The sequence below is a fragment of the Pseudomyrmex gracilis genome, unplaced genomic scaffold (assembly GCF_002006095.1).
Source record: "Pseudomyrmex gracilis isolate BER0280 unplaced genomic scaffold, ASM200609v1 scaffold_72, whole genome shotgun sequence".
Classification (NCBI taxonomy): Eukaryota; Metazoa; Arthropoda; class Insecta; order Hymenoptera; family Formicidae; genus Pseudomyrmex; species Pseudomyrmex gracilis.
This window is the reverse complement of record NW_018020656.1, coordinates 336205-363280: the sequence shown is the minus strand read 5'-3', so window position 1 is coordinate 363280 and position 27076 is coordinate 336205. Positions and strand designations below refer to the sequence as shown.

The 27076-nt window shown below is 41.7% G+C and overlaps 3 protein-coding genes and 1 non-coding gene across 4 annotated transcripts; 2 read left to right on the top strand and 2 right to left on the bottom strand.

Annotated features, from left to right (window-relative positions):
* Nucleotides 1-5040: 5040 nt before the first annotated feature.
* Nucleotides 5041-11379, top strand: LOC109854731 (protein NDNF). The gene is made up of 7 exons (XM_020428144.1): nt 5041-5415; nt 8648-8778; nt 9097-9412; nt 9583-9829; nt 10029-10262; nt 10668-10823; nt 10911-11379. Exons 1-7 carry the CDS (start codon nt 5126-5128, stop codon nt 11277-11279), a joined length of 1743 nt encoding a protein of 580 aa, XP_020283733.1. The 5' UTR covers nt 5041-5125; the 3' UTR covers nt 11280-11379.
* Nucleotides 11380-11474: 95 nt separating this feature from the next.
* Nucleotides 11475-14967, bottom strand: LOC109854732 (protein msta-like). The gene is made up of 4 exons (XM_020428145.1): nt 14048-14967; nt 13089-13466; nt 12361-12696; nt 11475-12257 (listed from the first exon to the last, which is right to left on the bottom strand). The coding sequence occupies exons 1-4, from the start codon at nt 14473-14475 to the stop codon at nt 11951-11953; spliced, it is 1449 nt and encodes a 482-aa protein (XP_020283734.1). The 5' UTR covers nt 14476-14967; the 3' UTR covers nt 11475-11950.
* Nucleotides 14968-19094: 4127 nt separating this feature from the next.
* Nucleotides 19095-26125, bottom strand: LOC109854730 (calpain-D-like). Its single transcript, XM_020428142.1, has 11 exons — nt 25409-26125; nt 24469-24821; nt 23039-24393; nt 22606-22845; nt 22128-22520; nt 21700-22001; nt 21545-21581; nt 21098-21423; nt 20691-21033; nt 20434-20612; nt 19095-20364 (listed from the first exon to the last, which is right to left on the bottom strand). Exons 1-11 carry the CDS (start codon nt 25810-25812, stop codon nt 20184-20186), a joined length of 4113 nt encoding a protein of 1370 aa, XP_020283731.1. The 5' UTR covers nt 25813-26125; the 3' UTR covers nt 19095-20183.
* A 527-nt stretch (nt 26126-26652) lies between these two features.
* Trnar-ucu lies at nt 26653-26725 on the top strand. Its single transcript has one exon. It is a non-coding gene; the product is annotated as a tRNA-Arg (tRNA).
* Nucleotides 26726-27076: the final 351 nt, after the last annotated feature.

Sequence of the window (27076 nt, the reverse complement as noted above, 5' to 3'; positions counted from 1 at the left end):
AACGCTCGTCTTATTTTCTTTTCTCAAACCCCCCGTACATTCTGCGATACGTGCGCTAAAAACTTTGGTGTCTCGTTGTTTTTTGTCGTTAATTTAAATAGACACTATCTGGGAGAGTGACCTCAGTCAGTCTCTTCGTTGTAGCGCTCGAGAAAACTATCGTATTGTAATTAATTGTTTGTGTTTTTTTAACTAAACGTTACGTCCATGCGCTTAAATTAATCCTAGTTTCACGATAAGTAGCGAAAAACATGCGTTAAAAAAGATCAATTTCTTTTCAGTCTGAAGAAAACATTTTACATTTTATTTTTGGTGGGAGAGTCTCACAGACCCCAGTGTGTCTGGGGTTGAATACGTGTGTCATCATTATTTTTAAATATCATTTAATTAACTTTGAAATACTCGATCCGTGACGATCCTAACTGGATTGCTAATTGAATCTCCGGTAAATGCGCGGAGGTAAACCCGAAACTGCTTCGTTCACTCGCCGCCCCCGGAACCCCGCTCGGTCGATGAGTCGCTAAGTGGCCCGATGCCTACGCATAGCCGCGGGTAACCAGCTGTCACTCAAATTGATGAGCAGTCGAAGCAGTTTCGTAGCAAATTATTGTTATTCTGATTATATAATAAGCTGAAGGGCAAAGGCACAGAGAAGAGGAGGGGAGGGGAAAAAGAGGAGAGTTTGACGACGCGATAGAAACGAGAGCGCCTCTGGACGCGCTTCGAGGGAGGAGAGCCGAAAAGCAGGAAGAACGGGAGAAGAGGGTGCATAAGAAGGACGAAGGAAAGGCACGAAATAGAGGAGATGAGAGGGAGGAAGAGAGAAAATAGGATTAAAAGAGATAAGCGAGAGAGATGAGGAATGAGGGAGAAAGAGAAAAAGAAAGAGAGAGAGAGAGAGAGAGACCGAAGCTGGGGAGACTGAATCTGAAGGAGTGGAAGCATAATTCCGAAGGGGCTTTAGCCCAGGAAGGCCGGTTCCGCGAATTCGCGTAATCGATTCTGTCATGTCGCGGACCACCCGGGTACGGTCCTAATAAATAAGTAATACGTCGGTTGTGAACCGAAAGATCGGTATTCCGGGAGGGAGAGACGCGCGGGCTCCGGTATGCATTGTGTGTTGACAGTGTTACATGCATACATGCCCTTTCTCCTTTCTCTCTCTGTTTCTCTCTCTTGCTCTCTCTTTTTCTGTCTTTTTCCATTCTCTCCTCTGACCCGCTTCTGAATGATACATTGCTCGAAACTGTGAGCGAGCACTTTACGCGCTCTCTCGCGGGAACAATATTGGCAATAACGAAAAATAGTAAACACAATAAATAACGCAAATTGTGTACGATTGATATTTCATCAGTGACAATTAGAGATGGAGAAAAGAAAAACGTTAATTGAGTAGTCGCGAGAAAATTGTTGTTGACCGCCAGAAACGGAGGAGGATGTACTTGAACATCGTTGCAAGAGGAGGACGAAACGCACAAGGGAACGATGTGACATATCACGCGCGCGTGTATATTCGCTTGAATTTCTACGGTCTTTGCAACACTTTGGCTCTCGAACTATTTTGAAGATACCTATAAATACATGTGCATGCCGCGCGCGATATACGACAAGTAAACTCCCACAGACGGCAAATATGCCGTATCTGGTCTGAGAAAGAAGGTGTCGGCGTACTCAGCTTTGTTGTTTTCTTTATGGTTTTTTTTTTTTTTGTTGGTTTCCTTTCTTTACGTCGTTATTTAACTTTTTACTTAGCGTCTGTAAATTGCAACTTGTGACACGCGTGTTTACACGCTTGACAGATGAAAATTGAATATATATTTTTTTTGGAAATGTTTTATATATTTTATTTACAAAACATCGCTGCATTTTCAAACTTCGCACGTACACGTGTATATATATATATATATATCGCATAATTCGCTATACGCGTAATACAAACGAACGTGTAAACAAGATCTAAAGTTGCCCGTGCGACACCTGATACCTTGGAACACGTGTAACACTTGGAAGGTGTCGGCAGGTCCTTCGCATCAATAGAGTCGGTATTATGAAGGTGGTGAATACCTAAAGCGGAATAGGTCTTCACGCTGCACAGAACAGAAGGGATGGAAGAAGACGGGGAGAGCTATTCGAGCAAGTTAGACGATACACAGGTGGATCATCGAAGCCGACCTTCGAGGCTCCTCTAATCGAGCGATGAGGCGAAAAATACATACGTGTATTCCTCGGAGTTATGCGCGTGTGTGAATAAAGCTGAGAGAAAAATGTAGGCGCGATAATATCTTTATGGAGGAACAATAGCACCGATTAAATGACGCAACTCCCGCGTTTCACAATGAAGACTATAAAATTTCCACATAAATTTGTAAAATTTACATTTTTGTATTCCGCGAACAATAAATTTCGCGGTGATATTTTTATTTCTGCGGAATTGATTTTTTTTTTTTTTTCATCAAGATGCGAACATTGTTCGAATAAAACATTTTATATATATATATTTTTTTTTCAACAAGCTCGATCGATTAATCAATTTTGCCGTTGCTCTCGGAAAGCACGTGTAAGATGTTTCCAGACACTGTTAAATTTAGAAATTTCGCACGACAGCATTAGCCACGATCTTTGTCTCTCGTTTTGCGGTTAGAAGTCTCGTATTTCACTATTTTCTGGCCTACTACGTCAGGTTTGATTTTCTGTAGCTGCGGCGTGAAGAGCGTGTTTTGATCGTGTTGCGATAATCGCATATATATTTTGTTACAATACATATACATATATACATGAAACCTATAGAATAATTATATAATATAAATTTTATAATATAATACTTTTTTTACTTTGTGCAATTTTTTAAGCAAAATATTGCGTGCCGTGTGTCAAAAATATTGATTTTACATTTTGAGAGATGTTTAAAACAATAACGGTCGCGTAAGAACATGCCTGGCGTAATGCCCGACATTTTTGCTCGTAAACATATTTTTTATTTGACACTGACTCGACTAGCGGTCCACTCGTAGTACCATGCATTCGATGGAAATTTATGCAAGGGCCCCGCCCTCTTTCTCTTTCACAGAGGCTGAGAGAATTCGGTCGATGTATACGAGCGTCAGTCTCGCAGGCTCTATCTCCGGGTCCTTTATGAGCGTTCAATTGGCTCTCTTTCGTCCAAGTCAACAACGATGAACAAAATCGCACAGTTAACGGAAAATAGAGTGTATGCAATCTTGACAACTTTCAAAGTACGAAGCCACAATTGGTTTTAATCTTCAAAAAGTTGTAAAAATTCTGGTTAACGATGTCATTGAAGATGAATTGACAATAAAAGAGAAAGAAAATATCTTGTAGAGTAACATTCTAAGGACAACAATGTGCATATCAAGGGAACGTTTGTGAAAGAGAAAGAGAGAGAAAAAGAGAAAGAGAGAAAGAGACGAGAGAAAACGTTTTATTAACTCGAGGTGACAGGTACCGATTGCCTATTGACCCTTGGCTCTACAAGAGAAATAAGAGAAAATCTTTCTTCTCTCTCGTCTATTTTTTTTTTCTCTCTCTCTCTTTTTAACATCGATAAGCAACGCCGTTTTTGGAAGCGAGTCGTTTGTGTATGAAGCGAGGCATCGCACGCCTCCTCGGCGAAGCGCGCGGCGTCCCGCGGTCCCGGGTTCCGAGCCCCGACAAAAATGACTGCCAAAAAAGGCCCAACTTCATGAAGTCGGACCGTCACTCATCGCGGCGAATTGGCTTCCACAACGCAACAATATAACGCGATGTATGCATAACGATGCTTCGCCGCACACACGTACACACGGCCCCGCGCGCGCAACCATGTGTACTTCATCTGAAGATCGAACGAGAGACGAGCACGTGGTACACGCGCGCGCGCGCGCGCGCGTCCCACGCGTATACGTGCGTATACAGTGTGCGTATATCGGCACATGGACCACACAACCCCGCGCGATCGGAGCCCGCACGGGAGTAAAGGTTTTACCGATGGCGTACGCCCATACGCACGTAGCATGCACGTAGGCAGAGGTTCCCACACCGCAGGCCATGATTTATTGGCCTGCCACTCGCCAGACCTGCTGTCATCATCGTCCCATGGTTGGTCCATGATACAGCGCGCCGTATATAACTTCCCTCTATGCAAGATCTCTTCGCGTCTCATATCGGCTCCTTCTTTCCTCGCGCCCCGTTGATACAGGAAGGCCGTTCGCACACACCGCGCCACACCGCGCCGCATCACCGGGGGTCCCCCTCTAGTTCGTCCACCTTGTTTTACCTTAACCAGCCGATACCCACCGCCATACAGAGCCGACAATCGCCTTCTTTCTCATCGGAAGAAGATCGTTGTCCGTGTGGCGTGGGTGGAAAGTGCGAATTTCGCAAACTCGATCCAGATAGCGATTATCGCGCGTCTCTCTCTCTCTCTCTCTCTCTCTCTTTCTCTCTCTCTTGTTTGATTTTACCCTTCGGAAGCCATAGAGCGTCCGCGAACAACGGGACAAAGATTCGAATAATCGCGAACATTAAGACTACACTTAACGAGAACGAATATTGATGTCATCAAGTTCACATGTGAGTTTTCCGAGATTGGGGAGGGTGGCACGCAATCGCAGAGGAGCGCGGAGAGGCGGAAACCACCTCGAGCGCACATATTATGTAAACCGTAAAATGGCGAAAGGGTAACAAGTCCTCGTTTTACGAGGTCGGATGGAACAAGACGAGGGAACGCGGTGCGGATAAAAGGAGCGGATAGAGAGACGAGAGAAAATGCGCGAGCGAGAGGAAGAGCGCGCGAATGAGAGATAGAAAGAGAGAGAGAGAGAGAGAGAGAAAGAGAGAGAGAGAGCGAGAAGGAGGGTTTCTCCCAAAATACGGGGGACGAACGCGAAGTCATCCGATTAGAGAAAACGAGAGGGGTTACTTCGTCGGCGTGGTTTCCCAAGCGGCGACGGGCGGGCGATGGCGGCAGCGGTGGCGGTGGCGGCAGTTCGCTCGTTCGCTCGTTCGGCACACAGTCGAACTCCTTCGCCACTGGACGACGGACGTCGCTGTCACCGTCGTCGTCGCCGTCGTCGTCGCCGGGCGTCATCCGCGGAGAAAACCGAGAGGTACCATTGCAGCACCGATCATGTCGCGCGTCACGATCATCATCCTGATGGCGATACTCGCGTCGATTGTGCGTGGCCGCGCCGCTTGTCCGTTCTGCGACAGACAACAACAATTGGAGCAGTTGCAACAGTTGCAGCTGCAGTCGCCGCATCATCATCATCAGCAGCAGCAGCAGCAGCAACCGTATCAGACGATAGGCAGTCCGTTCGGCACCGACAGACCGACCCGCGTCCAGGAATTTAACCGGACCGGCGTGTTGCATCCCGAGTACCAGATACCGGCGACCATCAGACCCGGTAACGTGTCTCAGTGAGTATTTACTAGAATGTTATTGCATTACGTTGTTGTTATATGTCCTAAGATTCTTTCATCAACGCGACGCGATATAATAGAAATCAAACCGGTGGATAACAAAAGAGACCGGATACACACCGCCCTATGATTTGCCTGTGGCGGCGGCGGTGTCGATTCCTCGTGCTTTTGCCGCGTTTAATTATCCGAGAAAATAACTCGGCAGGTTTAGTCCGGATAATTAACGTTTTTAATTTTTTTCTCGCGCGTTGCACGCTCTTCTAAATATAACTAACTGTTCGGCACATTTCTCCGACTTTTTTTGCGTATCTCATTTGCGCGTAATAATTTGCAGACTCGTACATAGTTTTTTTTTTTTTTTTTTTTTTTTTTTTTGTCTATTTTCTCAACTCTTTGTGACAATTAGAACTTACTTGTTAAATGCTGCTGCGCTCTTGCGAAAATATTTTATACACAACAACCAACGGTTGTTTAAAATCTAATAATCCGCGTCTTGCTTTTCGATAAATTTCATCCGGCAAAATTAGCACGCGCAATTATAGCCACGCAAGCTGCGTGTGCGTATTCCTTTCTCTCTCTTTCTCTCTCTCTCTCTTTTTCTCTCTCTGTCTTTAGCCGGAGCGAAATATTTAAACAACTATTTTTGAGTGCGTAAATTGTTTGCTCGCTACACACGACGGGAGAACCACGAAGTTTACAGCAACGTCACGCACACCCCGTTTGCCGCGTTTCGTCAACCACAGCGTGTACGCTTGTGTACGTAATTCGATGCACATTTTGTGTACGCGTGCGATTCGATACATTCGACCAATATCACGTGGCGGTATAAAGGGTTACAGCCGATGCTTTTGTTCACTCGCAATGAATACAGCGAGATAAACATTGTCGACGCCACACCGTATAGGAAATGCCAGACGAGAGAAGGCCGTTGCGACAATTTATACGTGAAAAAGCTGTCGCAAGTTGCTCATTTCTTTGACATTTTTTACAGCTCCAGAAACAAATCGTTTTTTAATTATCGTTTTATAACAATTTTCTTACATTTTTTTTATTTACTCCGATAATTGTTTCGATTGTCGAGGAAAAGAAAAATTATTTAGCTTCGCGTTTACGTGTGTAAACATTGCAAATAATTAAATATTGTTGAGGAGATAAATTGTGTTGATTGTGCAAAGAGAGGACAAAAGTTGCGCGTTATCGATTGTTGAACGCACGATCGAGAGAAATGATAAAATTTGGCCGCTTCGCGTTATTGTCTTCATGCTCCTTTGCACCCTTACAATATATACACCCGGCGTCTAATGGCCCGTCGCGACGCGACGCTACGCGTCATAAAGTTCTCCTATCAGATGGTTTCCACGAAAGTCTGGCTAAAGTCTAGAAACACACAGAATTACATGTGTAATTTTCGGTTTTACAAATTTTGATATTTATCGCGACCGGATGCGAATCTTCTGCGAGACAATATCTCTTTCGCGCGTACACACACGCACATATTTAAGTTTAATATAATTCATATATGCATACGGTGGTGCGTGCGCACAGCGAATACTCTTTCAACAATGTGAGATTACGTTTGCCAAATTTCGAGGGCAACAATCGTGAATAAACGTTTCTCACTTCCTCGATTCTCATACTTTGAATACCTTTGCACACATGCAAATGCGCGAAGACCGTGACACTTCCTATATCGTTGACATCACACGTGGCGCGAATTTTCTTGTTACATTGTATGTGTTAAAAAAAAAAAAACAGACTATAATTTTTGAGTCAATATTATTTTATCGCATCCCAATGTTATTACGAGAAATACTTTTTCTCGTTCTACAACACACGTTAATGTTCTGTAACAAAAAATATATAAATAGAAATTTTATAATATTTAACAAAAATTAGTTTCAAGCCGTACGCGTTAAAATATTNAAGCCGTACGCGTTAAAATATTATTATTATTATTTTTTTTTTTTTTTTTTTGGAGTCGAGTCGCACCTTCCGCAGAGTTGCTCTCCTTGCTCTTGTCTTCGGGCCTCAGGAGGAAGAAGGATGAGCAACGCCACGCGCCGCAAAGCGCCCCTACCCTATCTCGGTCGCGACTTTCCACGAAACTTGCGGCAGACTCGTGACACGAGAAAAAGTGAGGAAAAAGAAAACGAAGTAGAGAGAACAGACGTACCAACAGGATCAATTCGGGGCTCTTCCCGCCTCTCCCTCTTTTTCTCTTTCACGTTCAGGACGACTCTCCGCGCGCGATGCCGGATTTAGATCACGGGGGTCGCGGCTACGCGACCCCAGACGCCGCGACGCCGGCATTGTGCTGTGACGCTAATTTTACAATAGCTGTCTCACCGCCAGACGCGAACGAGAGGTGCACGTGTGGCGACTGCAGGCTGTACGACGACGACGACGACGACGACGACGAACGTCTCGACGTTCCTCGAGAACGACGACACGACGATGGCGGCGACGCTCGGAAGCTAACGGGTTGAACCGCGCGCGTTGTCGAAAAGAAAAGAAAAAAAGCACGCCTCCAACAGAGGGTACAACGGAGAACGGAGCCGGTACAGGATGAGCAATCTTGTTGAGGCGTAAAGTTAACCGGTGTAATCTTCGGAGAGTGAGAAAGAGAAAAAGGAAAGAGATAGATACAGAGACAGAGAGAAAGAGAGAGAGAAAGGAAAGGGGTGGAAGAGAAAAACAAATTGTATCAGTTTGATCAAACATTGTGACTAAATATAACGGCGCGCTCAATTCGATACACGTGCGCTTGCATGTATATGTGTTGCGTGACTTCGAGACTGTTGCAACTACAAGGCAATTATGTCGATTATGATATGCCGCATCCGCCGCATGATGCGGTGTTCCTCGTCGGATTAACGTTGCCGATCGATGGCGATTATGATAACGAGAGGCTTGCGCGAGCGTATCGGGTTAAAACGATAAATCGGCGCTTAATTGGAGTTTTATGACGGACGCGGTTTTTTTCCAACATTCCGTTGAGAAATGCAACGTGTCGGAAGTGATACAAAATCGTTATCGCGCAAAAACTTACACACTCTCGACTCCGTGTTAAAAAAAAAAAAAAAAAAAAAAAAAAAAACGCAATTATTAAAAATTAAAAACGATCGAAATTACATTTTTATACCGTTATATTCCAATTTGATGAGTTTTGCATACGTTCAACGTGCTGCGAACATCAATACCAAACTGGATGCAGATGAAATTCTTACAGGTTCTATTATTTGAGTCCACGGGAAGGACCACCTCTCACGTTACTCGTTAGCCCGTGTAGCGGTCCGATATCTTGGACGGTCAGTTACGTGGCGCCGCCCGAAAACGATCAGGAAGTCGACGGGATAAAGTGTACGTGAAAAATTCTCGTTATTTCTCTATGATGTTCGGAGAGATTAACATGTTTTTACCATTTCATAGAATATGTTCATTAGCGTTTTTTATATATATTTTTTTTAATATACAAACACGATTTCTTTGCACGGTCAAACCTCGCTAACTCGAATCTCAAAATTCGGAAACGAAAAATTAATTCGAATTGAAGAGGTTTCCGGTTTATGTTTCGAGATTTGTTTGGAGGTTTTCGCGTCGCGAAACGAGGTTCGAGTTAACGAGGTGTGTCCTCCGAGTGCTTTTATTTATTCACGTCGTGTTAAATGAAATGATTAGCGCAAACAACACGATGGCCTGTGAAGACTCTGAAACCGGGTTCTCCTCTGTTCTCGTACGAGGGCGCGGAGGACCAAAATTTCACGATACCAAAGACGCGAGCCGGTCTCTACTGGTTCGAGATCAAGTCGTTGGAGCTGACGACGAGCAACGACGATTCGGCGGAACGTCCGCCCGGCACGGTGCTTCTTTACGCGACGTCTAGCGCTCTGGACCACGTGCCGGCTATGTACGCGAACGAGGAGTATAGGTACCGTTCGCTGAGGTTTCAGCAGCGACGAAGCAAGCGGCGACTGACGATATCCTGGAGCAAAAGGTACATAATTCTCTTGGCCGCGCGCGTTTCTCGATTATAAGATAAATTCAAAGAACTCTGTCTTTAGCGACGAACAACAATAGGAGAATTTGAGATTTTCTCGCGCGTAACGTTTTTTTATAAATTTAATGCGCATCTCGAAGAGAAGGGAAAAACGTTGATTTTTCCAGCCCGGTGGATCCACATCTCTCGAACTACTGTTTGGCCGTCACCTCGGGCTCGCAGCCGCATCCGTCGACGCTCTGCGCCGCTCGAAACGTGCTGAAAGCTCATCCGCGTCTGACGAGAACCGGCTCCTCCTCGTCGAAGGAACATCATCATCGCAGTATTCCAGAAGGGTTACATTGCGTGCGGCAGACCAAGCTGACGCTTCACAGAATGAGATACGACACTACGTACAACTTCACTCTATATGTGGTCGGTGTTTTCTTTATCTCACGTCACGTTTAATTAAAATCGAACGTTTGTAAAACCGCACGAAGTCGATCCAAGATCGACCACTTATGTTCTCTGCAGTGAAATATTTATTTACACTTGCTATGGTACAATCGCAATCGTTTCATTTATTTCGCCAAGTCTGTATAAATAAGAGAAACATCGTGTGCTGATCCGACAGGTAAACACACGGAACAACGTTTCGAATCGGGTTGCCACCGACGCTATCAGGTTCAGAAAAACCCCAGAGCTGATACTGCGAACCGGTCGCTACACCGTAGCCAATCTACGGAAGACAGACGGCTTCGTCAATTTTCGTTATCGTCCGCCGGACAATACTACGAGCACCTTTCACGTACTTCCCTGTGGCGGAGGTATCGTGAAGGCGAAATTAAGCGGACCAGGAGTAACGCGGGTAAACAGAAGTCGGCAAAAAATAATTAAATGTAAACTTATTACAATTATTCTTGTGGATAAACAAGTTTCGCTGAAACAGCGAGAAGATTAGTTTTTACGTGATCAGCAAGAAAAATTCTGCAGGCTTAGTAAATGTATTTTATTATTTTTTTTTTTTTTTGCTAAGCCGTGTAATAAGCAAACATTTGTTTTCCGTGTTTTGCCGCGTTTGTTCTTAAATTATTTAATAAATTACATGTGATTTATTCAATTTATTACGTATATAATTTGTTCAAACGTTGTTGAGCAAATAGTCTCAGTTATTAAAAATTCACGAAGACACGATTATAAAATGGAGAAATGGTTTTACAACGATATACAATATAGATAGCGTATATATATGAGCGTTTCGTATGATCGGCAGGAAAAAGAGGTGGTAGGATATGCCTCATTGCGTGTGCCCCCTCTACCTTCCGGCAAAATGTACACGTTGCGTATATCGACCACACCGCAGGAGCTGGTTCGAGTATCCACCATAAAAGTGCTAGCGACGCAAGAATCATCCACGATTTACCCGCAAGTATGTAACCAAAGTGATCTTTCCTGTGTACAAACGAGCATCGGGAGAAATTCTATACTTCATTTTATGTTACACGCGCTGTCACAGATACCGTCGAGAAGTACACCGCGGGAGTACCGATCTCTGAGGACCTGCCACGAGGTAACGATAGGCGTGGAGCCGGCAGGGGCCGCCAAGTATTGCATCCTCGTAAAGGAGCTTCGGAGTTCGTCGTCCCTGGCAAGCGTCACGACCGTTCCGGATCAGTGCGGTCTCCATCGGCGCAGACGGTCCGAGTACACGTTCGAGGTCTGCGAGGAGAAGCGAAGTCCGCCGAAAGACAGAGCGCTTCCCTTCACCTTGAGGAGGCTGCAGCCCGGCAAGGCTTATCTCTTGCAGGTCACGGCTCAGCTGAAGGGCCAGTCGTTGTCTTATCCTCTTCTGGGTGTACGCACGCGACGTTTTTGTCTAACATGATCCATAGAATTCAATTCCTTATTAAGAGAACTTTGTTTTCAAAAGCGTTGCGACGATTCTCAAAAAACTCCATCCACACGAAAAAAAAAAAAAAAAAAAAGATAAGTACAAATACGATCGTACGATGATACATATATAATATATTTATGATCAGCTTGTGTATTATCTCGTTGTATCTCAACGCCTTGGGGCGAAAAGTTGCTCTTTCGGATTTCAAGATTTTATCATTTTCAGTCGCATTTCGAGGCGCAGTCATCTAGTCTAGATTTTTATCGTATGTGTACAACACAATTAGTAACGTAAATATGGAACAACCACACATCAACGTATATATTTTGATAATTCGTATAACATGTGTATGTACATTTTATATAATATATAATTTTAAGTCTTTTGTATGTGTATAGTTTTTATTCTAAATAGATATATATCGAATTTTTATTTTACAATTTTCACCAACTGTCTATATCTGAACAGTTACACTCGAAATTAGAAGAAAATTAAACAACAAATACATATTTATACAAACTACCAAGCAATTGTGGACGCGCAGACGTGGAAAACAAAAAAAAATATTTTGCATATTTGTAATAAAAGTGAGAAAAAAACGAACCCCTGTTTGCTTCTGTATTTAAAAATACGCGACTGTGTTCTCGCCAAAACTTTCGTGATCAGAGTTCCACCTGGATGAGTCTGAGGAGCTTTTCACCGGGTGAATTCGCCGGTTCCGCCTGCAGTAACGAAGCTGCTCTCGAGAGATGAACCCGTCTGTCCTCGCCGGGACACGACGCGAGTTCTCGCAACGTGACCGCCGTGTAAAGCACCAAGCGCGCACCATACGGATCCAATCGGGTTACCGTATCGAGAATGCGTTTGCACAGATCCGACTTCGTCGGATCGCTCGGCGCGAGCAGTTGTATCAGAGAGTGGGCGACGGATATGCAGTGTTGATGACCAGGATGCAGCAGCACCGTCAACCTAAATGAACAATTCGTCGTTCAAAAGTGTTTATTTTGCACAATAATTTTATCAACTCTACAGGAAATATAATATTCGCAAATTAAACAGAGAAAGTGTTTACCGCGAAAGAAGATCGGACAAAACGTGCTCGTTCGCTTGTTCCATGACTTTCGTGACCTCTTCCTCCAACTTGTCCGTCAACTCGGCGACCTCCGAGGACGTGACTATTCCCGGACACACATTGCAGGACCAGTCGGTGTTCGGATTCAGAGGATCGTTCGGTAACATGAGTCCTTTTTTACAGGGACACTGCAGAGTGCCCAAATGCGTGCCCAGTTCCGTCGGATCGGCGCAACGCTCGCATCGGCAGGTAAAGTACTTTGTGTTGAGGAGATGCTCCCGTCTGGCTCTGGTGCACCAAAGCGCGTGTGTGTACATGGTGCTCAGATGCTCTCCTCTAAAAATATTTAATCGCGACGTGTTTAACGACAACAAATCTTATATGAGGTAGAAGAGTTGAACAATGATTCTTTAATTGTTACATGAATTATTGCAATATCTAATCACTGATCAATTATTAATTATTTATTAACAATTATATTGATCAAAGCGATCGAAACGTCTGTCATTTGTTAATCAAGTCAATTAGAACATACGATTTACGTAACAACCAGGTCTGGTTGTTCCTAGTGGCAATCATTGTTCAATCTACTTCGTATTAGACTTAAATTATCGGAGCTGTTATATACTATGCACATTTTTATTTTTGTTTATACTAAATCTTGTACATACGCACCTAGAAAATCTAATCTTTTAATGAATAGACAAACAAATAGAACGTGTATGTACTTTTTAATCGACGTGACTGCGTACACGGTGATACGTGGCCTGCCCTTATCGTCGATGTGAAAGCTGTGTCGTGTATTCGCCACACAAGAGTGTTCCAGAAGGGACGCGTTTTCGTAAATCGCCACGGAGCCTTCAGGCGGCATGGTTTCCAGCGCGTTTACATCGATCAGACCGCAGATCTTTGGCAGAACGTTCTCGCAGTTGGACGCCATCGCCAAGAGCGGACGGAGATGCTGAATTATGCTCATCACTTCGTTGTGAGCCTCCGTGCCGGGTCCTCGTGAATCCTCGTGACTCTGCAGATTGATCAAGGACGTCCAGCGCTTCGATTTCGTGTGCCACAGTATCAGCATACGAATCACCAGAAGAAGTTCGCATCTACAAACATATATATATATATACGCACATAAATGTCTCAATAACCGAATATTTATTAAATAAATATTATTGTTAGAGATACGTAAATATTAAAACATAACAATTCTCAACGTTTTAAGTATTTTTTAAGATATATTTTTAAAAAAGATCTCATCGATTTGATGTCGCAATGAGTAAAAAAACTTTCATCTGAATCAATAGAAAACTGGCATCTGACAACTCAGCCCGTCCTTTTAAACTTATTTTGGTAAAACAATCTATTTCGAGTGGCCCAATTATATTTTGTCACATATGACAATAAATAAAAAAAGAAATAAAAAATTACTTTAATAAACGTCCGGTCATTGGCACACTTATCTTGATAAAAACGCGAAGTTAACGACAACAAAGTCTGTCCGATTGAAGAAATATCCGCTTTTTTCGAAACCGTTCAAACTGAGCGTTTGAAGTTTTACAAATATCGCACGATGTGATCTCTCAGTCACGATTAGATACGCTCCTTTATTAAACATTCTGCTCTAATTGAGCTTCAAAGTAAACAGAGTCGATGTCGTCTCGTCTTATCTTGCGTATTGGAATACCTGGGAATGATTCTAGCTCGTGCAAGAAGAGCGCACTCCAACTTGTGCTTCTTTTTGTCGAACAATCCCTCGCAATTGGATTTGCATACCGGCCAGCGACACTTGTCGCATCTCACATCGATGTCTTCGCATCGTTTGCCGCATCCGACGCACAGCCGCTGACCCGAGTTGTGAATCGACGGTCCCCAGACCAGAGGCGTCTCCGAGAGGACCACGTCTCCCGGCGCGAGGTCTCTGGTCGCCAGCAAGTGTCGTCCGAGATCGGAGCTGTGACTTATCTGCCAGGCGTTGCACACGGATTTGTGACGCGGCCAGTCCTGAGACTGATGCGACTTGTCGCAATAAAACTCGCGCCTGCAGTTGCCGCACTTCAACGTCGCGTTCTTACCGCACACCGGGCATACTCCTCGACTCGAAGTAGCTTCCATTGTCAATTAATTCCTCAGAGATCGAGAACCGATTAAATTTCAGCGGTTTAAAAGAAAAAAAACAAAGTTCTGCAACCTCACGTTTAAGAATTATCTTTTTGAAGTTTCGTTTTTACATTCGCTTTCTTTCAAAAAAGATGAACCATGAATTATTCATAAACGTAATAAAATTTGTGATGCGCGGCTTAACTAAGGAGTACGTTAAAAAAAAAAAAATTGAAAAATTACACGTCTGATCAAAACTTTCACTTTTTTTTTTAAATTATCTCTCTCATTGAATTCTCTCGGAGACTCAAAATTGCTGGAATAGTTGTCCACGGAAGTATGGCCGCGCACCGGCCGCTACCTTAGCGTACTGAACCTGCATTTGGTGGCCGCACTGGCCAAGTTTAATTATAGGATGAACGGTCGCGTACGTACGTGCTATACTATTTTCGGAAGACGAAAGGTCTCGCATAGATGGAAGATTTATGTATTCTCCTCTCTCACACACACACACGTGAGAGTGTGTAATCGCTAACACTTCACAAAACTCTCCCCCCCCCCCTCCCCAATGGGGAGAATAAACAAACAATCTCTTGATAATATTTCGATTTATTATTAAACGTGCCTACATGATACAAATCAGGGAACAACACAATCTTCATTATCACTTAATGACATAGTAAATATTTTTTCTCTTTTGCGCGTGTACGTGTGTGATGAGACTCTAATAATTACATCTTAACTATTAAGGAGATGGGGAAGGGGGGAGGGGAGGGATTAATATTTATAACGATGTTTTCATGAGATTCAGTACACACACACAGGCTATCACAAAGTTGATTGCTGGTTCGGGTCCGTACACATGGGTGTTTCTAAAATGATCACAGCCGCGAGCTAAACGACATAAAAGTTTTTAACGCGTATCCAAAAAGCATCCTTTTCTTTTTTTCTCGTCACTTTACACATTCCGATTTTTAAATACAGATTGTTCCGCAGAAATATTTTCCTTTCAAGGAAAAACCGTCGCGTTCGCAATCCCCGTGATATGAAATGTAATTTATCATTCTCGTCGCGATATTTCTCATCCCTTTATATATCCTCTTCCCGCCGTTTACATATCTCTTTCTCTCTCTCGTTTCGTACAGTAATTGTAATTTCATTTCGCAAAATCGATCCAGAGACTCGGATTGGAAAACTCTTTTCCTCGATCAAAAAATAAAATATGCCTTTGTGCGATTAAACGCTTGACGCGCAAGTCCAGAATTTAAACACGGTATATGAAACACTTCCCGAATTTGGCGCGCACACATACTGTAATATAAAAATTATTCGGAATCCTTTTTTTTTTTTTTTTTTTTACGAGAGATTGATATACATATACACCGCTTGTTCCAATCTCACATCGAGATAAACATGCGAACACGCAATTAATACGCTTGTATGCAATTTAGAATTCACCCGGTACGTAGCATCATTTATGAAGTCTCTCGCTCAATGACCACATGAGAAAAATGACACCATTCTGTTTTATTTTTTTTTCTTTTTTTTTTTTTGTTTTCTTTACACCTTATTTATACAAATACAACGAGACACCTGTTAATTCTTATATATTTTCTTCACATATTAAGAATATATTTCCTAGGTACTCTGCGATGACGTGCAATCATCCGCAAAGTGACCCGTCGGCTTTTATCATACGAGAGACGGCAACGCGCGGCGTGTTTCCAAAAACGGCGTGCTCTTCTTCTTCTTTTTTTTTTTTTTTTTACAAGGATCGTCACGACAGAGACAATCCACGAACGAATATTTACGTTCATCGCACGTCATCGTCGTATCTCGATCTCGGTATATCACTTTCTAACTGCGCTATGTATATATATATATATATATTTATATATTTATATATTTATATTGAATGCGTTTTACGCGCGAATAACTCTCGCCAAGCGCGCGGCTTGGCAGCCACGTGCTGCAGAGACACTGAGAAGCACATGCAAAACTACTCAAATGTAACGCAACATATTTTTTCATCTGTTTTTTTTTTCCCTCTCTCACTCTCTTTTTTCTTTCTCTTCCATAAATAGAATAAATTATCCCTCTTTTTTTTTTATGTACAAGTGGTACTTCGCTCAAGAATGTTATGTAGGCCCGCATTCTCTCATCGCGCGTTTAGCATTAAAACGATCGAATCGTATCAGCAACACTCTTTTCGGAGAATTTCACTTTGCTCAATTAAAAAAAAAAAAAAAAAATACACAAAAGCGATTTTAACAAATCGGTGCTGATATTACTTCTAATAAAAAGAGAGACGAGTGTGTAGCGCCAAACGCGCGTATGAGTTATTATTTCTTAAATGTACAATCTTATCCATTTTCCTAGCTTGTGCGGATCTTTCACGACAATTTGTATGATAGAAACGGCGACGATCGAACTCTTTGCCACATCTTCTCTCCACATCGTATCAAAATATATCAAAATCACGAGATTCTTGCAGATCTTTTTTTTGTTTGTTTTTTTTTTTTTTTAAGATTAATATCGTCGATTTTTTGTTTCTGTTACATGTGCACAGTAGTTAAAAGTAAACCATGCGTGTATCAGATATATATATATATATATATTACACGTATCCAAGTTTGTTTGTTTGTTTGTTTTTTTTTTTTTTTTTTAACAAATTAAATATTCATTACTGCCTTGACAAACACAGCACGCAGTTTTACGCCGCGAAACGGAAACACGTCTTAACGCCTTAAACTCGGTGTGTGACTATGTAAAATATGTAAAATAGATTATTTTATATGTTTGCTTATGTTTTTTTTTTTTTGCGTAAGAACGCTTATTACATGTTACATTATATGGCGTGCGAATGTGCGGGTCACGCCGTTCGTGCGGGCGACTCGCCATTCGTCGTTATTTTCACATTGAATGGTGAGATCTCGTCGTGTATACGACATCGTACCGGCATATTATTCTCATCTAGCTGTTTTCAAAACGTCATCCTCTCGCGCGAATACAACACTTGTGCTTTTAATACAAAAAAAATATGAGTATATATTTTCTAGCCTTCGATATATATATATATATATACACACATATATATATATATATATATATCAATTACGTCTGTTTAAAAAAACTGCGCATACGATCTCATGAAACTATTATGTTGTGTGCGTGTGTACGATTTGAGAGTTAATGAGATGAAATTTCTTTTTCAGTTTAGTTTTTTTTCTTTTTTTTTCCTAATATATCATCAGCACTCTCAGGATACGTTTCATTTTTCTCAATTACCTGAAGCATACTTTGATAAATATATACATATACATATTTGTTTATTTAAATATGTATATATATATATATATATAGTTCGTCTTATATTTAGTGAACTCTTTTATCCTTTATCTTTATAACCGAAGGCCACACTCAATAAGGATCTACTGCAAATATAATCACAAGAACTCTCGAATAAAGAATAAAATTCTTCGAACGTTCCTCTCGACGAATTAAAAACGTTTGCATTAAGTCGTTAATCAATCAACAGATATTACACATACGTTGTTTACATATTACATCACAAGTCACATATCGTCGGAGAATCGATTCTCGATAATAACAAACATTTACTGAATCTTGAGCGGCGATTAATGTAGTCTGATTGTTTGGACGTACATATTTCCGTCAATTACATGTTACGCATTGTGTAATGGATCGCATTGTTCAAACAGAATATTTCCCAAAAAACTATATATTCTCAGTTTAAACTCTTAAAAACTAGTCGCTGACACCTTTAGGCCTGGCAAAAAACAATTCGGCCTGCTCTAATCTGAGATCGACGAGGAGAACGAGCAGCTCCCCGCTGTTTTTCTCTATGGGAGACAATAATTGCATACAAGTGAAACTGTGTGAGATTTGCGATATGAAAAAATGTTCACGGCTATAATTCATCAATCTAACACAAAGTTGTTTTCACTTTGAAAAAACTTCAATGTAGAAAACTATATATAAATGTATGTAGAGAAAGCACCACAAACAAGTTTTTTTTGTTTTTATTCGACATAATTGTAAGACATGTTGCGCGAGTTCAAGTGTTGTTTAAAATATTATGTGGATTTTCTCGTTGTTCGCGAGCACGCGCGCGACAATGAAATTGAAACATCGGGTTTTTTACATAAAAACTTACCATTATATATACAAGATATACATATGCGATATTCGACTCAACAGACAAAAACAAGAAAATTTTACACACACATCCTTTATATATAATCTTATATATAAATACTTATATATAATTTTATATTATGTATATAAATACTTTATATATAATTTTATATATATAATATATATATATATAATTGTAATTATATATGTATAAAAAGACAAAAATTGATGACAACCCGCTGACTGCCACGCTTGCGCATGTATCTTACAACGTATTTCGAAACACAAAAACACAAATGGTACAAGGAATGTCGTTTTGATGAGATTCCAATTTCTGTTCTCAACTAACCAATCTCTAAGCAACCGTGTAACATAGGCAAAAATAGGCTATATACATTGCATAGAATGGCAGTGAACGCGTCAAAATATTAACTTTCAAGAGAGATCTTTGGTTCCGTAGCCGTGCGCTACCGTTGTTTTTTTTTTGTTTTTGTTTTTTGTTTAGCACAAAGCTCCCCATCCGGTGTCAAGATGGAGAGAAACAACAATGCCTAGATAGAGATAAACCCGATAAACAATCAATGCCATAATCGGAACGTGAAAATCCTCGTTAAGATTTCAACTTGTTGTTTTCCACATGTGGATGCATATGTCAAATATATAATAAACCTAAGGTAATACAAGTTGTTTTTCAAACACGGGTTTCTTCAAACACGGCCTTACACGTATATAGAAATAGGATCGACATGTAAACATTGTTTTTTTCTTTTTTTTTTCTTTTTTTCTTGTTAAAATCGGAAATGATCCGATTTGTAAATCGTGTGCTACACTCTACGCAATTCCAAAGACAATGTGTAAGGTGTTTTTTTACACATCCTTAAATCTTTCCTAGTGGTTTTTATTTTATTTTATATTACATTATTGTGTGTATAATATTTAAGTTTTTGTCATTCCTTAAGATGCTTAAATGTTAAGTTGAGAAAATAATTTTTTTTTGTTTATATTTAACAAGCAAACCGTTCAACTTGATTTTTCATAAATATTCAATTTCCCGTAAGTCTTTACAACTCAATGGTTCCAGCAGAAACACTTAATTTGCACATAAGTTTTATCTTATCTTTCTTGTTTTATTTTTTGTTGTTGTTGTTTTTGTATTTTTAAATAAGTTCATGCTTTCTCTCGTCAAACGCGCACGAAACGCATAACTCACTCTATGTGTGCTCGAAAAAAAGTACTTTTTTTTTTTCAAGACTTTTTATAACACTGGGGTCCAGAACCATTGTACATTTAATTGTTGCTTATTGTATATTACGTCGAATGCTGAGCATATTGCGCTAAGTGCATTCGTCCTAGAGCATCGTCAGCTAGAAAGCACAAACAGTATTTTTAACCGTCTCCAGAATATCGTATGAAACGTTTTCTAGCTTGCTTTGGTTTTTTGTCAGTCAATTTCTCGATGTCGCGAACACGAGAATTGTTTTTTTTTTGTTTTTTTTTTTTAACTACAATCGGCAACACATCTCCCAAATAATGTTCAGTCTTTATTCGTTCCATATTTTATTTTTTCACGTTATCAAACGAGGACTGTGCAAACCTTCCACCTGAGTATCGATTTGAGGACAATGTTGTGTATCAGGCGGCCCCCAATCATGCAAATTTCCACTATTAGCTAGTCTGTGCGTGAGTCGATGTGCTATTGAGAAACCTCCGCTACCTTCCAATTGCGTTAGAACTATGATGACTTGTCTGAAAGCGAAATAGCATAAAGCATAAAAAAAAACTATACAAATAATATCGGTATCGATGTTATTTTACCTGTGAAGAGGGGGAACACTATCGGCAGTTCTGAGTTGTCCTCTCGTGGACACAACGTTATAGCTCTCATGGCAGTCGCATTTTACGTGAATCCATTTATTCACGTGACGATTTTCGACCATTACCACTAAACCGGCCCATCCTTTAGTTAAATAATAGGCAGTCATACCTTCTCTGCCCTGTAAGTTGTTTGCGTTAATGTAAATTTCAAGAGAGTAAAATTGCTTTATGTATATTATATTTAAAAAAACGCTCACTTCGTGTCTTTGTCCTTTAGCCAATGTTAAACTTATAATAGCATCAGCTAAGACAAAAGCAGGTGGTGATATCTGCTCGACTAGAAGTCTCTTTGAACTATGAATAGCAAGAACATATTCGGGATAACTGGACGTATCTTCCATTCCGGTGTGCCAGTGATTGAAAGCTAAACACACGACGATATACAAATCCCTTTCCAACATCTTGTGACAGCCTACGAAACCGCGCACTTGTCGCTTACTGTGTTCCACCAGTCTACCGACTTCTGGAGCGGCTGGTGATCTCGTACGAAAGACCACCACGCACAAGTCCAATTGAGAGCGTTGTGATTTTTCCGAGTTTCTGTCAAATTATTGTTTGTTAATATACGTGTGTGTGACAGAAAGAAACGGTTTAATCGTCTCACCTTTGACCTTCTTGAAACAGCGTAAACTCCGTTTCAGTAGGTTCTAGTACTGTCAAAAGAACACACGACAAGTGTCTAAGAGACGACAACGGAGGAAGAGTGCCGCGTAATCTCACTTCACTCCATCCAACTCGCGTCTTACAGATATCGATGCAATCGAAGTATTTCAAAACGTCGTCAAAAGATATCCAAAAAACACCATCCGAAGCACCATGTGGCATGAGCATCTCTCGTAATTGCGGCGTCCATATAGGACTATCGTCCGACCAGTCTCCTTTCCAACTGTAGTGACCCCAAGGATTGCGCAGTCGTAATAACCGTATTCCCTGTGTGATAATTATTTCTTTTTATCAGCGAAATACTTGAACATTTTGTTTTAAGATAAGTGGCAGAATCGAATCTGATACAGATTAATGTAAACACACATCAAACATTTGTGAAACATACCTGTACATCACGTACATCGAGGACAGAATATGCATGTCTGAAAAACATTTTTAATTAAAAACAAATTGACACAAAGAGATTAAATTCCGAAAATCAAACTTTTGATAAAAAAACTACAAAAAAAAAAAAAACTAGTAACTTCTTAAGAAATTCACCTCGGTCTTAAACCTTTGCGTTGATATTCCTCCTCGTCAACCTTCATATTACCACCTCCGCAGCTAGCACCCATTAAAAACATAGCCTGCCTCGAGGACAAGAGTTGTGCCCATATTAGGTCCCTGTCGAGTTCATCTTCGCTTGGCAATGCTGAAGGTTGTAAAGGCACGCTCTCACACGGTGCACCAGTTAACGTTGCTAGACCTTCTATAGCACGGCCGGATACTAAAGCTTCGTAACAGCCATGTATTTTAGCAACTGCTTTTTCAATTAGCGGCACCCAAAGTTGTTTTCTTTTTGCCTTCAATATAAAAATAATATATAACTGTATATATTGCGACATCATAAAAATAATCTAAAAATAATATGAATAAATGTGTCTCATAAATGTGTTAAAATGTATTACACGTACATATATGACACAAACCTGAGAATATACTAGGTGACCTCTTTTATCACAGGGTAATAAATCATCAACAAGAACTGTTGTCCATTTTCCATCTTTACAAAGTCTAACGTGATAAGCACCTTCGGGGCACGTCTCTTTCATGACCAAAACTCTTCTCACTAGCTCGTCACTCTCGGCCAGAACAGCCAGTGCTGACAATAACCAGCAATTTCCTAACACACCTTGCGAGATATCAGAAGGTAGGGGCGTCCTAAAGACAGCCCAAGGCAGTTTAGAATCGACACTTGAATCGACATTAATTTGATGCGGCCTTCTCCATTGGACAACATGATTATCCTTTGTTTCCGCGGGATTATAGTACAAAGATTTTGGAGCAGGTGGAAACGAATCATCGACGAACGGCTCGTTTGTCTACAAAATAAAATTTGAAGAACATTTTGTGCGATTCGCAATTCAATCGCATCAGATGCACGTCATGCAATAGACTATTTATTACCTCCTTGCAGTATCGTACAATGCGCTCCCATTTTTCTAACGCTTCTCTCTCCTCCAGCTGTCTGAGATTTTCCATCACAACGCTCTCTTGTCGTTGTATTCTAAGAGTGCTGGTACCCGATTCGAGAAGTCTCGATATTCCTCTATCTCCTGATATTTGCGACAGCAACTTCGAGCTTTGGCACATTTCACAAACTGCAGTTGTACTCTTGTTTTCGTATGTGCACAATTTGCATTGCCACTAGACAAGCAAAAAAATTATAGACTATAAATAAAGAGATAAATTAACAACTAAAACAAAACAAGAACAGAATAAAAAATAAAAACTTATCAAAAAGAACAAGGTTATTGTATTTAACTAAATTAAAAAAACCAAATTAAAAAAACTTATATATATACTTTGAAAAATGTAATCAAATCACAGAAATACCAACTTGAGCGTTTGAAGAGTCTCTGGTTTTTGAATGCCTTTTGTCATTTGCCGAAGAGCCATTTTTTCTTACGGAATTTCTGTGTCTTGGTGTAACTGCTTTGGAATTTGCCGGGGTTGAGCAGAGTCTCGGACTTGGACTTCGTTGACCCAGAGCTCTATTGTCTTTCGGAACTTCTAAAAAGTCCGCTAACGTTTTGCAGGCATTACAGTTCTGCGTCGACAGGGGATTCCTTAACGTACACGACGGACAAACCCAACTTTCTCCCTTTCGTAACGTGGCGTCCTCCAGATGCATGATGCTCTTCAATTTCGAACCGCAGCAAGCTTCGCATGTTGTTCTCGACGCGGCATTCAGCAGAGTGCATTTTTTGCACGTCCATACTGGCGACGGCGGATCGACCTGATCGTCCAGATCGGATTCCGCCGTGGCCAGAGTGGCCGATTTCGGTGGTATGTATCTGACACTATCTCTCGACACTACGATCGGAGATTGTGCGTGCGTCGGATAGCTACTTGTATCTTTTGTAACTGTTATTAGGCTAGGTTGCGTTAATGAAGGAGGCGATCTGGATGAGCCGCAGATATCACAACCGCTAGACCACAGCGGATTGTATGCGTAAGAACACTTTCGGCAGGTCCACATGCGTTTGAGCGGACTCGATATATCGCCCACGGGACTGGTCGCCTCGCTGTGCGCCTTCGTCGGTACCAACTTACTAGTCTGCTTCTTTGGCAATGGCGGCGGTATATCAGGATCCGTGATCCCTATGTAGGAATACTTCGGTCTTGTGTTGAAGCCAATTGAATGTGGTGGCACTGCAGGCGGTTCTTCATCATTTAGACTCCTACGATTGACAGTCTTCTTCTGCGTCATATTCGCAACCGAATCGGCATCTGAGAAAGATCTTCTGTACGACAAGGGTCCCGCGGACGATAACGCGCGTGGCACCCAAGCAGGCACACTGATAACCACTCCACTACAAGGCGCAGGACTCCGGGGAGCGTCACATGCCTCGCACTGTTCCAAACCAGGTGCATTGTCCAACGTGCAATTATCGCAGCTCCACAAGCCGTCATCCTGACGTGTTTCCGGCACCATTAGGCTCGTGGGTCTCTGAACCACGTGTTCCGACAATTTCTGAACAACGGAACCGTTTGATAAAGAACGGCTGACTTTAGACTTGACTCGCTCATACATGGAGGGACTGTGCCGTTTTGGAGAACGTTGAGTGGTATCGCTATTATCTGTGAACGGAAGCGTGGTAGACTCCATCATTCCTAGTGACGGTAAAATCCAATCTTTGCGGTCCACTCTTTCGCCTTCGTTTCGACTTATGCTTGTCAACTGTGCCATGCCTGAAAACACGTTTAAAAACATAATTGTCAATTATTTAGAACACGTTTTAAATTTCGCATTCACAATCAACTCACCTGTACTATTACTTTTATCATCGTTACTGGAACTAGCGCCACTGTCTAAGATATTAGCCAAAAATCCAGACGTGACTTTGAGACGATTTTCTTTGTGTAAATTAATTTTTTTACTCTTTCGTGCGCCAATCTGCCTCCCGTCAATTCGAGCTATCGATGCACTGGCGTCACAAGCCGCGCAAATCAATGAGCTGCAATTATTGTCCAATAGACATCGAATACAAGTCCACTGTGTGACTAAAGAAGGTAAAGAGGAAAAACGTTTTAGCGGTTTTCCTCTTTCGGACGAATCACCACTCCATGAACCACGATGTGAAGTCTTGTTGCTGGATGCCAATTGATATCTCTCAAAACTGCAAGTTTACAGAAATGTGTGTCCTAAGAAAATGTCACATTTATTTCCAATTTGTGTCAAAATCAAGACAGAAAAGTAACAAACCGTATATTCTCGAAAAAATTTATATTCTTTTGAGAGGATAAGCAACAAAACAATTGCAACGCACAGATGGTAGAAAACAAACAAATAAACGACATTACATGATATTTAATTTATTCAATGATTCAAAAATTTATATATTGACATTTTTATTTTTGTCAAGTGTAAATACATTTAACATAAAATAACAATCGTTCAGAAATATACACTAAGAGTGGCACAGAGACTTTTAAAAGCAGATTTTAGATAATGAAATAATATCAACACATGTATAAATATATGACATATAAACAGAAACTATAAGACACATATATACATATAGTCAATACAAAGCTGTATGCATGTAGTAAAGGTACCACGAACCACATCAATCCAAATAACTCATAGGTACCAACTCGAGTTTTTATTCATAAATTATGCAACACACAGTGTATACAAAACAGAGTGAGAAAAGGATGATGAAAAAAAAAAAAAAAAAAAATGTGATCCAAGATCTATCCTCACCAAGAAGAAGCGACGGGACGTCGAGACTCGACGCGCCGATCGACGGACAGAGATGTTTCCGTCGAGTTGCGCGCCAACAACTTGTCCGTCCTCGGCGGCGGTGTCGGCGGCGTCGATTCTCCGGAGGACGATTCCCCGCGCGGACAATCCTCGTCCTCGTGCCGTCTCGTCGATCGCCGCTCGTTTCCTCCTCCCGTTACTTGTTTCCCGCTCCTCTCCTGGTGCGCGCTACACTCCGCAGCGATGAACGAGACGGACGAGGTACGATCGAGCCTGCCGAGGCTGGCCCTCTCGTCGCTCCTGAACCGCGTTAGCCCGCACCTGGCGCATCTCGCACTCTCCGTCGGATTTATCAGGGCGCATTCCGAGCAATGCCACTGCAGCACCGACGCGATCGAGCCCATTCTCCACGCGTAGTCATGGCTCCCCCGCTGCGCCGCGCTATATCACCGCTGTCGCGAGACACGGCGTCGGCTGCGATCGCACACACGGAGCGGCAAGTGTCTTTGACTTGTTGGTCCTCGACTGCGACCTCGACCAGCCTCGACTCGCGATGACTCGCAGCACAGCTGCCCGATAACACACACACATATATATACACGCGCGCACACACCGCACCGCACCGCACACACACACGCGCACACACACACACTCCGCGCGAATTCACCTTTCCCTGTCACTTCTCCGCGTTCTCTCGTCGCACCCGGGAAAAACGCCGCGACGACGCGGCCGCCGGCAGGCGCGGCAGGCGACGGATTCACGACGGCGATTAGCGGTGTCGGGATGAGCTACGTCCTCCCCGTCGTCGTCGTCGTCGTCGTGTGGATGTCGCCGCCGTCGATGGTGACAGGAGCCCGCCGTTCTTTGTCATATGTTCCACGACGGCCATCTTTCCCGTCGAATCCCTCCTCCTCGGTGTGGAACCCTCGCGCGCAGGAATGACACAAGATTCGCTAGTCGCCCTGGTCGAAACAAATCGCGCGTTACCAGATTAATACTCAGATGATTTGATTATTTCTCACGCGTGTGTGACAAATCTCACGTGCGTAACGTGCGTTTGATAACGTAAAATCATTTCGACGAACAACCGTTTTACTTTTTTATCAATTTCGAAATGCCTTGCCAATTCATTTGAGTTTGTGCATCTCTCGTATCAATGTCGCTCATGCTGGCGACATCTGTTAAAAACACGTTGAAGACACGGCCATTCTATTATACTAATCGACGCGCTGAATCTGTCGAATGTCCCTGTGGCGCAGAGGATAGCGCGTTGGACTTCTAATCCAAAGGTCGTGGGTTCGATCCCCACCAGGGATGTGATTGTTCACAATGGTCTTAGTTCACCATTTTTGCATTTTTTTTTTTTTTTTTACATGTGTATTTGAACACAATGGTATTAAATTTATTTAAGTTGAAATTTAAGAATTAATACATTTATATTTGAGATAAAAATTACAAATTGATATTTGATTACCTACTCGATTGCCTAATTGTTTTAACTGCCAAAGATAAATTCCGAGAAATTTGAGACGTCCCGTAATGTTTTTTTAAGTCTCAATCAATCAGTAATTTAATAAGTTCGATTGAACATCTTGTTGTTGTTTTTTTTTTTTTTTTTTAAGTCTCAAATTTGCTTTACAGTAAATTTGAAGAGTATTATTCGAGTAA